This window comes from Eptatretus burgeri, chromosome 9 (genome assembly GCF_056783735.1).
Source record: "Eptatretus burgeri isolate ZD-2024b chromosome 9, Ebu_testis_v1, whole genome shotgun sequence".
Lineage (NCBI taxonomy): Eukaryota > Metazoa > Chordata > Myxini > Myxiniformes > Myxinidae > Eptatretus > Eptatretus burgeri.
In genome coordinates, this window is record NC_140969.1 from 50,125,988 (window position 1) to 50,139,529 (window position 13,542).

Below are 13,542 nucleotides of genomic sequence, written 5' to 3' on the forward strand. Positions count from 1 at the left end.
GAGCATTATTTCGTCCCAATCCAGCTGCTATTTCGTGTGCTGCTAGGTATCGGAAACTCTGGCCTGTTCCGAATGCCAGCCACAGTTTGTCTTCTGGTTGCAACTCCTATGCCAGGGACACTGCCAGCACCACAACATCGGTGTCTGCAGTCCGGATGAGTATTGCATGGTGTCCATGATGGACTGCGTGAGATGCATGCAGCAACATCCGACTGTCAGCTTCTTCATGGTTACATAGGGCGAGTGAGGTCAGATCTGGCAGTAGTGGCTTGCTGAGCACTGCCTCTCCATCAGTAATGACGAGTTGCTTGTCCTCCTGGTCAAACCATTCCATGAGAGCTGCTGAGAGGAACCTGAACAGCTCGGTCTTGTTGCTGTCCACTCGTAGGAAGTTCTGCCAGTTTCCTGGTATGGCTGCGGCAGCCACCACACGTCTCCGCACACCTTGTCCCCGCTTTGCACGTGTACTACCTTTCAGTGAATCAGCAAGGTAAGTATCCCAGACCAGATCCAGGCGTGACACTGTTTGCAGCTTTGTGGACATATATGGGATGAAGATCTGTTGTGCATACTCTTCAAAGGTCTTTGATGCAGCCGGCTTCAGCATCTGGACGATGGCTGCTCCATCAAGCACAATTCAGGTCGTGACAGGAGTCTCTGTCTTTGCGTCGGAGACTTCTTCCAAGCATGTGAGGAGATCACTCTTGGTACCAGTGCAGAGGCTTCCACCATCAGACAATGCAGGAGGACATGCTTGATTATGGTGACAAAAGAACTCCTCAAGGATTCCATCCCTCGTCTGGCAGCCAATGTACAGGCGTGCGAAGAGTTCACGGTCATTCTTGATGGAGGCGAGCTGTTGCTGACCTATGCTCTGGCTTCTTGGAGTGGAAGTGCTGAACACCTTCAGCTTGTTACGAAGAATGGGTGCGTCCACTGCCTTTGTTCTGTCCAACAGACACTCTCTGGTGAAAGCCTCGAACTGCTCTTGGCCAATCCTCTTGGCATTCATCACGGTCTCCACAGCAGCAGAATCTGCGATCTCCTTTGTGTCCAGTTTGACTACATCCTGACTCTCCTCCTCGAATGGGTTGCCATCTCCTCTATGACACCGACGAGAGAGCGAACATCTTTCACAAATGAGGCCTGTACACTTGGCGTCTGATCATGATGACGTGTGTCTGCTGTTTGCCATCTCCAGTGTTGGTTCCCATCCTCGAATTCTTCGATCACCCTGGCAACTTCTGGTCCCGCAACCATCCAGCGAAGTAGGGCACTAGGGTTGTCAGTGAGCCCAACTGCTCCACCGTCTCCTTTGATGCAGGCATTATTCTGCTCATGTGCCTGGTCAATCGGGATTGAAGAGAACACCCTCTGTGTTTTCTGAACAGTGAAGTGGCTTTCCCTGAATTTCCTGGCTACATCTGGGTGTTTGATGGTGAGTTCGGCCATGTCATTCAGGTGCACTGGTATCCACCTAGCATAGTGTGTGTGATCCAGTGCATGGAACCAGGGGACCAGCTCTGTCAGAGCATCGAGGTACATCATTAACGATCCCTGCCTGAGTGAACGCACATACACTAGAAGCAACAGTTCTAGTTCCAGCACGGTTGCCCAGTAGTGAAACTGGGGGATGTCTTCTCCTCTCTGGCAACACCAGTCTTCAAACTCGGGAAGGTCCTCTGCATCCCTGGTTTCTCCCAGACAGTAGTGGTTGTAGGCATGGTGTTGCAGGATGTACAGTGCTGCTGCAGTCACTTGATGTGAATTTATATTTTAGACTGCCAGTATATATGAGCTTGTCTGAGTTGTTACTAGTGATTTAGTATAGTTTATTTATTTATTTATATTTACAGAACTAAGACATTCTTTTCAAAGTATTGTGTTGAATCCAATATTTGCCTAGATAATTTCCAAATAAAATTATATAACAGAATGTGAGAGATAATATTAAGTTGAAAATGGTACCATTGGATTCCTTGCCCCCAAAAACATACATTTAGATACCAGAATCAAGGCAATAGCTGCATTACGTCCAGAGATAATAGCAAATGTAGATTTCAAGTGGCGGCCATTTTGAAATCCAATATGGCGGACATAAAGAGAGAATTTCAAGTGGCCCAATATCTGAAAATGTTCACAACATATTAATGTACATTTGTGCCAAATTTGGTGCTTGTATCACAAAATGCACAATTCTTTTGAATATTTGGGCTAAGCCGCCCCACTATATAGATCATGCTTGGCAACACAAAGCAAGAGTTTAGAAAACACTTCCCATGTCTTTTTTCTCCAGACTGCATGGGGTAAGGTGTTTTATGAACTCTATAGTTTGTTTTGCATTAAGCATTTCGATTGAGTTGATCATTATTACATTGAAATGTTTGAATTGAAGGGATGTGAGCATATTATAAGTGGGAAGTGATGGCCATGAATATTTGAACATTTTAACACATAAAGAATTGTAAGTGCAAAGTGCTAGCGATGGCATGACTGAAAGCACAAGGTGTTGAGGGACATGGAAGGTAACCTCGGCAACCAAAATATTGAGCCTGGCATAGTACCAATTCGTTCAGACTTCCACGATGCGGAGGTCCAACAGGGATCGTGACCAAGCCGCTCCTGATCACCTGGAAATTATAAATTGCTACACATGCCAAACACAAAGCAACAGCAGGTCCCATTCAACCCTCTGCATTCCACCAGCTATTATATCTATACAGCTTCTCCACCAAAATATTTGGTCCCAATGATTCAGCCTAGCTTTCTTTCAAAGGAATTACTTTAAATCTCTTTCACGACTTTTGGAACAATAAAATATAAAACCCAGTAACACTGAGAGGATACTTATCATCCACTTTGAATAAGCCTCAAAAATAAGACAAATCTCTTCAGTCAAAAGATGTCGTTTTCTTTCATCCATGCAGGCTGATAACAATATTTGTGTTCGATTGGAATATTGCATCAGTGGATAGGACAATATGACAGCAAATGATAGTGGTGTATTTCCTAAAATAAATTTCCAATACTTGACAGGTTTGTTTGTTTATAGAATGCCAATAAATTTAAAAAGGTTCTCAAATGCCAATGTTGAGATAACCAGTTAACAGACGTGCTCTTTGGCAACACTCAAAATGTGTCACCAAAATTATCATATTATCACAACACAGGGAAATAAAAATAAATGTCACACCTGGCAAACTTGTGCTGACTGAGTGCCAGCACCTTCCCACGTAACTCAGTCATGATCTTGCTCTTGTCTTCAGGGCGTCCATGCTCCAGTACGTGCTGGATCACGTAATTCCCGTACTGATCCTGCAAACCATGGAAGTTTGCATTTTCCACAATGTATTGGATCAGTGAAGTGACGTTTAAGTTGCACATTACAGCAGAAATATTATAATAACAGACAGCTTTAATAGAATGTCAAAAGATAGAATATCAAAAGTGCGACAACTGTAAGATTTCAAACCCGGTTGAATCATAGAATTATTGAAGCTGGGTGAAGGGGAGCCATGATAAGTGCAAGTGAGCCTCGTCTCTTCCATTCACTTGAGGAATCAGATGGGTGATTGGTCCATATATTTAGGATGTACAACAAGGAAGGCAATGCAAAATATGTTGTTGTTATATCCCCCCCCCCCTATTAATTGGTCATCGAGGTCAATTATAGTTTATGAAGCTCCACAAAGCATTTCAAATTAACGATATCACTGGTGATGTGTACAAGGAGTGTTCCAAACTAGAAAAAGAGCAATCAGAGAGTTCAGACCCTCGCCAAGACGTGTTTGTGCGGTACATTTTGTGTGGTGCATTTTGTATGGTGTTTGCTTGCTGCTGGGTTTGTGTAGTGTATTGACGCAGATTTATGTTCGTGCAGCATACAAACGGACTTTATCAGTATTATTGTATAGATTCGCATTCCAATCGTACGTACTCTATAAACGTACGCCCATTCTAATAATACATACTCAACTTATAAAAACACGCTCATAAAAGGATGTACTATATTGACATACTCACATTCTTCATCGATTTTGATGTACCATGCACTTTATAGTGTGTTGAATGCCGCCAAAGCAGTTTATTGGCAAGGTTTGTACTTGGTGGTTTGCCATTACGCTCCGAGCATTGTCTGTTCATACAATATCCTTTTAAATGCTGAGCTTCAAGGAAGGAAGCAGCTCGTACTATACAAGGAAGTCTTTGGTATAACTCGGCTGTGGTTTGAATCTCACAGAATCAGAGCTGATGCTCTAATCATTATGCCACCAAGTAAAGTGTGATTGGAAACTCCAATTGTACAGTACAAAATTTATAGACATACTCGCATTCTAATTGCCTGAGGGTCGGTAGAAAAGTAATGCCTCTTGTTATATTTGTCGCAAAATTTAATTACAATCACAATGAAAAATAGAGAAACTAGACTTTCTCACTAAATTTAATTATAATCATAATGAAAAATCGAGAAACTAGTTTCTCACTAAATATAATTACAATCACTGAAAATTTGGTAGAGCGCATACCTCCACCAGGCTGAACAGTTAACGTTTTATATCCCACTGATAGGCCAGTTCTGGATCCGCATCTAAACCAAAATCTAATCGGCTTGTTCTCGTCACCTACCAAACTCATCCACAAAGTTTCATCCCAATTCGTCCAAAACTTTTTGAAATATCATGCTATATGCTGTTTTTGCCCCATCTCTCAATACACGACTTTCCAAATGATGTAATCCACCCCAGAATGCTCGGTGTGTTTGCACAGAAGCCCCAGGAAACGGTGGTGTTTCTGGTACGATGAGATATTTCATGTGTGTGTGAGAGAAAGATTGTTCCATAAAATATCTCACAAAGTTATCAAAAAGCCAAAAATACTTGGGAAAGTACATGGGAGAAAGGGCTGTGCTTCTGTCCAACAAATGACTTGGATAACTTTCTGAGCTCAGCAAATGGCAGCTGCCCAAACTGTAAACTCCTGACCTTGTGGGGTGGGCCTGTGCAAGCCCGAGTGGACAGGCGTGTGCTACACAAACCAACGACGGATCGTGACTGGACTGCACATCTGGATCAGGTGTGTCTGTGCATCTGCGACTTGTGAATGTACAGGGTAAGTTTAAAATGATGACCGATACTAATGATCTATCCTGGGTAACCTCGCTTGGGTCTGAAGCCACCAAGTTTTTTGGCCTGCTCAACCATGCCTTGACTTGGAACAGGCCGCAACGACTTCTTAACGATGATAAAGGGGTTTCCCCCCCCACTTTTCTCACTCATATTATCAAATGCCTGTTGATCATAGCTTCGAATTGTTGTGTACATCACTTTTTTAAGTACTATACTTTTCAAATTCGGAGTTTGGAGCGATTTCATGCTTTATATGAGACGATTTTCCACGATCTACTCTCAGGGACAAATTAAAGTATGCCATCGAAATATTATTTCAGTTTTGAGGCTCACATATCGTCCAGACTAAATAAGTGTCAAAATCTGTTGTGAAATCTGATAATGTGAAGAAATAACGAGTCCTATAACTAAGCCGATATACCCATATAGTTTAAGCAAGCAAGGCTATGTTTCCTCTATAGATACACAAGAAAATGTGAAATTTCCAAACCATTATACTTGTGTTTTTCTACTGTTTGGAGAATTATATTGAGTGAACAAAAAAATTTAGGAAAGTAACAAAATTAACCAGCTTCATTGAGCTGTATGATTTAATGCATGCACTGCGAGACCTCATGCACCGTCCTCCAAAGGGACTGCTATCTATAGCATCTGCCAGATCTATATCTACATTTTCAGAGGTTTCACAAGGTGTCTGCAGGGAATCAAAGCAAATCTGGAAAAAAACGGATGTTTTAAAAAAAAGTTACAACATTTGCGCAGACCCCGAACCGATGTACCACGTGGCATGTCCACAGATGAGCAGGCAAAATGGTGAATTTATAGATTTATTTTATTTCATTAACTGCTGCGTGCAGGGTGAAGATCAGCTTTAACGTAAAAGGGATCCTTCAAGGTATGCAGCGACAGCCTGGCCAACCGTTCCTGATCAACCATTGAATTGGAGTGCTCAAGCCACTTGCCGAGCACCTATTGTGAATAGCGGCCCCGTGCTATGTCATTCTGAGCGAATCGTTCATTCACTGCAGACACTTTTGCTGTGCCCCGCCACGCAGATCGAGTGGTTCGTGTCCCGCCACGCAGAGCAGAGCGAGTGGTCCGTGCCCCATCACGCGGAGCGAGTGGTTCGTGCTCCGTCATCCTGGGTGAGTTTTCATGAAATAACACGATTTCCACACCGTTTGCCGTATTAGCGTGTTGTCTAAAAAACGGAGCTAAATGTTTTTTCCACCCGTCACACACAGCTGTTTATAAAGAATAATATTTGTGAACATATCCCTGAAACGTCTATATAAATGCAACGTTGTTTTTCAGTGAAAGCTACTCAAGGTTTCTGGGTTGTGTACAGTAAGTACTGAAGTTGGTAATCACACTGACTCCAACTTGACGATTCCCAAAAAATTGCCGATATCAGCCAAGCACTTTTGTGTGTGTGCGTTTTAAACAAATGTATCTCATTTAGATGACTTTTTGAATGTTTTACTTACAATGAATGTCAAATAAAAAAAACCATGCCAAGCTATTGCTGATGAAACATTGGACAAAATTGAAGTAGATGATCTCACATTTAATGAGTAGTTAAACAGGATTGTTAGATACAATCTCATTGAACATTCTCAAGGTAATGTGTCCAATTTTTCCCACCTGTAGTATAAGAATCAAGATGTGTTAATTTTCTCAAAAACTGAACACACAATGATCAATATCTTATCCAACAGTCCCAATCAAAACAAAAAAGATGCACATTATGTGTTCTTTGACCTCACATGTACATGGGTATCACAAAAAGACCCGTTGGAAATGGCCAATGATTCCGATAGCTATGTGAGCTCGATCTCACACCATTAACATCACTGAAATTGTTGAGAAAGAAATAATCTTCATAAATGAAATAACATTTTTGAAGTCTTACAAATCAAGAAACGCTGTGTTAACTTCTCGTAAGATGTTGCAAACACATTAATCATATAATATATTGGGTTTGACTATCAAGTTGGCAGTGCCAGCACATGGAAAATGCAAACGGTGCTTTTTGGCATCGAGCTGGCAAGATGGGAACAATTCACATTTATTACCACATCTGATACAATTTAAAAGCTCTAATGATGGTGAAGTGCTCCCATTTGAAACTGTTCAATAAATGTAGCTTTATGATGTCTTGGGTCCATAATAAACATTTGTATTGGTATCAAAGCCAATGACCAACTGCAAGTTAATGGTAGGATTATCAATTTTTTGCCAGGGTTCAAAAGACTAAAAATTTGAGGATCAAAATAATGGATAAAAAAAGTTAGGATGACAAAAGGATAAAAAGAATGTAATGTTTTTTAAGGATCTAATCAGAGTTTAACAACGAGGATTAAAATACTTATGAAAATGAGATATAAAAGAAGACAAATCAATGAAAGACAAATAAATGAGAGAATGATGAATGTAATCGACAGAATGGTGGTCGAGGTGTACTCACCGCTATGGTAAGCAAAGAAATGCTGACGGCTTCAGGTGTTAACCCTTCGTATGTTTGCTCCGCCAAAGGGTTAATGCCCAGAACTTCAGCTTCATGCTTACCACGGTGGGTAGCATACCTCAATCAACGTTCTCTTGATTTTATCCATTGTTATACCTGTCTGCTAATGAAGATTGACACCAATCTTCACCAGTAATGCTAGTTCTTCATTAGAAACGAGAACGGCAGTCGGGAGAGCACATTCCTCCGCCCCAGGCTTAAGAGTTTACGTTTTGTATCCCACTGATGGGCCGGATCTGGATCTGGACTTGAACCAAAATTGAATTGGCTTGGTCTCATCACCGAACCAACGCATCCACCATGTTTATTTCATCTGAATCCATACACATTTTTAGATACAGTATCAGGCGATATATGATTTTTGGCCCCATCTCTCAATGGTGAAGAATCACTTAAAAATATTCACTTTTCCGGATATTCACCAAAATTGAAACTATTCTTCCTCGCCACACACCCGACCTGTCCACCAAGTTTTGTCTGAATCCGTCCACAACTTTTTGAGATATCATGTTATATATCGTTTGAGCCCCATCACTCAATGGTGATGAATCACTTTAAAAATTCTAGTGGCCAGGTCCAGATCTTAAACAAAGTCAAAACATTTCATCCTTGTCACACACCCAACCTGTCCACCAAATTTCGTCCGAATTCATCCACGACTTTTTGAGACATCCTGTTCACAGACAAACAGGCAGGGGTGAAAACATAACCCCCACCCACCTTCGGTAGCGAAGGTAATGAAGGAATGCATGAGTTGAAGACTGAATGAATGAAAACCAACCTGGACCAGTTGCTCTGTGTGCTGATGAAGTTCCTCCAGGATGGGTAGAGTTTGCTCTGGAGTGCAGTGCTCTAGAATGCGCTGGATAACACGACATCCATATGGATGGGTAGACAAAGAAAATACCTGTGGAATCCATCAGGCGTAAAAAAAAAACCCCCAAAAAAGTCCAAATTTTACCAAAATACATTTGGTAAAAGAAAGGATGTGTTCTAAATATTACACATAAATGGGAGTCTTTTCCATCAAACAACTCTCACCAAAAGGGATTGCATAACTTAATTTTGGGGTGAGTAACATTTTTTTTTTTTAAACATAAAACATAACAGCACCTGGAACTCAAACAAGACACTTATGGTGACAATTTTTTGCAAAATGTGTCCCAAGTATCACAAGAATAAAAATAAAAACTCAATACTTAGTAAAGTAATAACTACTCACACAAGATAACATCATTCACTCTGGATCGAGCACAAAGGTTAGTCATAGAGGTTTCCTCTGACCAGAACCAAAATCAGGCAATCCTTTTCTATGCATGTTCCAGCCAGTATCAAACATTTCTCAAGAGTCAGTGAATTTTCTGCTAAAGGAACAGAAGTCATATTTTTCATTGTGAAGACTTTTGGTAAAAGGGGAAAACTTTTGAATACCCCTTCATACAAACTTAGGCAATGGAGAAAGAGTTTTTGAAGGAGAGGATGTGGCAAGATCATGCACACAGTGAGCCTTCAACAGAGCCTTACCTGGCCTTTAAAGGCATCGATGATGAACTGAAGAGAATGAGGGGGTACACACTCTATGCACTTTTGAACAACGTGGTTTCCATTCTGGTCCTTAACACACTTGAGGACATGTCCGTCTAACTCGAGCACCATTTCATTCTGTGTAATGAGCAGATGAGAAGAGCAAACCAAGTGACAAAGGTGTTTAAAATCATTGGACAACCAATTGTGACTTGATTAAAGCACAGCTTTCTGTGGGAGTGAATGTATGTAACTTTTCAAAAATGAAAAAGGAAACAAACCTGTTGTTCAGGTGGGATTGACTCAAGAGCCTTCTGGATAACACGACATCCATACATCTGCAAGGCCAGGGGAAGGACATGCCCACGTATACGTTGTGCCAAAGCCAACTTCTGATCAGGACCACCAAACTGAGGGTGGAAAAGGAAAGTGTAAAAGTCTCAGTTTTAACAAACATAGAATTGGTCAACATAAAGTCGAAGGGGGGGGGGGATGAGGGGAGAAGAAGGAGAAGGAGAAGGAGGAGGAGGAGAAGGAGGAGGAGGAGAAGGAGAAGAAGGAGAGATGGAAGAGGAAGAGGAATAAGAGGAAAAAAAGTGATTGATGTAATGGTTAAAATTATACAGTTAACCAGTTTAAAACTGGCAGGGCACTCTTCGACGTTCACAACATCACCAGATATGCCTCCACCCACATCATTACATCATTATAATACTAGCATCAAGTTTGATTTAAATCCCTGAACCAAGATTCAAAATATTAAAACATTCTGGCTGCCAGACCATCTGTATGATCAGGTTGAAATTTAAAATCAAAATAAAGACCAACTAGAACTGCCACTTAATAACTGCTGGCAGTGATGACCGGGTACCCAATCTGTCCGCCTTTGACACAACTGATACAACATGAGACTTAAATCATAGTCGCAAAGTTTCGCATTTATCGGATAAGCGGTGCCAGAGAAAACATTATTTAATGGTGATACAAACACAGGCCTGCTTCGAGATGGCGCGGAACAGACGAGTTACGAACCGGGCAGTACAAAGCATTCAATTTCCTTATTATTAACAGATTCAAAGAATTAAATAATTCTGGCTGCCAAACCGTGTGACCGATCAGGTTGAAATTTTAAACTTTTGTTTCGCATGTCGGCTAAATTACAAATTTGAAGTTTCGTATATATAGAAGCAGCGGTTACAGAGTAAACATTAATTAATATTTATCCTTCAATCCAAGATGGCGGCCAAACAATGTGACTTGTGACATCATAATTTTCACCACATGTGCAAACACGATCGGAGACGATAACTGCAAATTTTCGCTTCGCTAGGTTAAGCAGTTCCAGAGAAAACATTATTTAATATTTTTCTTAAAACCAACATGGCTGCCAAACCCTGGGCCCGATCCCGTTGAAATTTCAAACCCTCATTCCGCATGACTGTTCCACCATAAAGGTGATGTTTCACATTTATTGATGCAGTAGTTCCAGAGTAAACATTAATTAATATTTTTCCTTCAATCCACTATGGCTGCCAAACGTTGTCGTACCTCAAAAGGGGGTGAGAACTTTTTATTCGTCATGGAGAGGCGGTCATAGTGGTGGAGTTTCGCCTGGATCTGTTCAGTCGTTTCAGAGAAAAAGACGTTTAAAGATATTATTTTTCAATCCAAGATGGCTGACGAACCATGTGACCTATGACATCACAAATTTATATTCTGCTTCCAACTGGGTATTGGAATATGTTTGTGAAGTTTTGTGTTAATCGGAAAAGGTGCGTTTTTCTATCCAAGATGGCCGCCAAACCATGTGACGTGTGACGTCAGAATTTTTACCACGCGTGCACACACGATGGTAGATGATAATTGCAAACTTTCGATTCATTAGGTTAAGCAGTTCCAGAGAAAACATTATTTAATATTTTTCTTAAATCCAACATGGCGGCCAAACCGTGTGACTTATCAATTCGAAATTAACAAACTTATATCGCCTACCTGTCCCGAATATAGTTCTGAAATCTCCCCTTCATCGGACCAGCGCTTCTGGAGAAGATGTTTGAAGGTTTTAGGGTTTTTTCAAGATGGCCGCCAAACCATGTGACCGATCAAGAAGAAATTAACAAACTTGAGAAATGACCTCATGGGGAATATATGTGTGAAGTTTCGTCTTAATCTGTCTTGCCCTTCTGGAGAAGAAGATTTTTAAAATTTATTCATTTTCAATCCAAGATGGCTGCCGAACCTTGTGACCTATGATATCATAAATTTAAATTCTGCTTTCCATCGTCGACCCGAACAAGTGTGTGAAGTTTCGTGTAAATCGGATAAGGTATATTTTTCTATCCAAGATGGCCGCCAAACCATGTGACTTCTGAGGTAAAAAATTTTTTACCATGTATGCAGACTTGAGGGAGGAAGGCACTTGCAAATTTTGGCTTCGATGGCTTATGAAATTCCAGAAAAACATTATTTAATATTTTTCTTAAATCCAACATGGCGGCCAAACTATGTGACCTATCACTTCGAAATTACCAAACTTGCATCGCATGCATGTCACGAATATAGTTCTGAAATCTCGCCTTCATTGGACCAGCGCTTCTGGAGAAGATGTTTGAAGGTTTTAAGGTTTTTTCAAGATGGCCGCCAAACCATGTGACCTGTCAACAAGAAATTAACAAACTTGAGAAAGGACCTCTTGGGGAATGTACCTGTAAAGTCTCGCCTCAATCTGTCCAGCCCTTCTGGAGAAGATTAAAAAAAAAAAAAAAAACACTAAAAAACAAGATGGCGGCCGAATTACGTCATCAATGACGTCAAAAAAAACATTTTTGACGATGAATTTTGGCGTAGATGACGCTCAAAAAATTTAAGATTTTTCCTATACGGCGTTCTACTTGACGAATTTTCACCGGTATATCGCTTCACCTATGACGTCACGAAAAATCACACGTGTTCCCCATAATGAGCTTAGTAAAATGTATCAAACGAAAAATTTTTCCATTGCACGGTTTCCGAGATACAGATGTCCAAAGTTTATCGCTTTTTTCAAGATGGCGACCGCACCACGTGACCAATGACGTCATAATTATAACGTGATTGTGCTATCAAAAAAGATACAAACTATGGTGAAAATTTCCTGTCGATTTCCTTAGTGTCCCAGCGAAAATGATTTTTAAAGCGAAAAAGGGTGCAAAATGCCAGCGGAAAAATAATAATAATGCGTAATAATAATAAACAGAAGAAAAACAATAGGGTACCCTGTACTCACAGGGTACCCTAATTACTGCACCGTAGTCCCAAGAAGGAAGCCAGATGTAACAATACACAAGACACAGAAACAGACACAATGTACTAGTAAGTACTTACAAAAGCTATTTTATTTGAAGTTATAACATGTATTCCCCATGACTACGAGATCATGGTTCAAGAGAAATAATTCTTTTAAAGATTTTCATTCAATGCATTATGGCTGCCAGACCATGTGACCTGTGACCACAATGGTATCCCCAAGGTGGGTTAAGTTTCCCCTCGATCTGTCAATCCATTCAAGAGAAGAAAATTAAGGTTTATTCTTCAAAAAAAAATGTGACCATGTGACCTATGACCTCATAGGTGGAAAACTATGTTCCTCATGGAAAGGCGATCAAACTGTAAAGTTTTGCCTCAATCTGTTTAGCTGTTTCAGAAGAAGATTTTTGAAGGTGTTTAATGGAAAAAAATTTGGCTGTGGAACCACATGACCGGTGTCATCAATTTCCCCCCCCCCCCCACACACAATTTAACCTGACTTGACCCTTAAAACTTTTCATACTGGTCGGATAAAGCATTCAACGTATGCAACTATGACTTAATAACAAAGCCACCGATGACCATCAAAAAAATCACATATCCCTTGGGGAGTACTTTACATGTGCCAAGTTTCAATTTTTTCCCATGGAGCAGTTTCAGAAATAGAGGTCCAACATTTTTCCTTTTTCCAATATGGCTGCCACACCACGTGACCTATGACATCATAATTATAATTAAAGCATTCTCCACGATTAGTCGCATCTATGCTGAAAATTTCATGTCAATCGGACAAACAGTTGCCAAGAAAACAGAAAATTATCATGGATGGACGTACGTACGGACAGACAACTCAAAAGCATAACGCCTCGGTGACTTCATCAATGAAGACATTAAAAAAGTGTGTGTGAGTGAGAGAGAGTGAGTGTGAGAGTGAGTGCGAGAGAGAGAGAGAGAGTGCGAGAGAGAGTGTGAGAGTGAGAGTGTGAGAGTGAGAGAGAGTGAGAGTGTGAGAGTGTGAGAGAGTGTGAGAGTGTGAGAGAGAGTGTGAGAGAGAGTGAGAGAGAGTGAGAGAGTGAGAGA

At 40.8% G+C, this 13,542-nt stretch overlaps 1 protein-coding gene across 4 annotated transcripts in view; it reads right to left on the bottom strand.

Moving 5' to 3' along the window:
* Nucleotides 1-13,542, bottom strand: part of LOC147020112 (pumilio homolog 1-like) — a 234,385-nt gene that overhangs the window by 18,541 nt on the left and 202,302 nt on the right. For all 4 annotated transcript variants that reach the window (XM_085895137.1, XM_085895138.1, XM_085895136.1 and 1 more), the window contains 4 exons: nucleotides 9,459-9,587; nucleotides 9,178-9,315; nucleotides 8,435-8,560; nucleotides 3,194-3,315 (listed from right to left, as the gene is read on the bottom strand). In XM_085895137.1, the coding sequence (XP_085751263.1) occupies nucleotides 3,194-3,315; nucleotides 8,435-8,560; nucleotides 9,178-9,315; nucleotides 9,459-9,587 (515 nt within the window). The remainder of the gene's footprint in view (nucleotides 1-3,193; nucleotides 3,316-8,434; nucleotides 8,561-9,177; nucleotides 9,316-9,458; nucleotides 9,588-13,542) is intronic.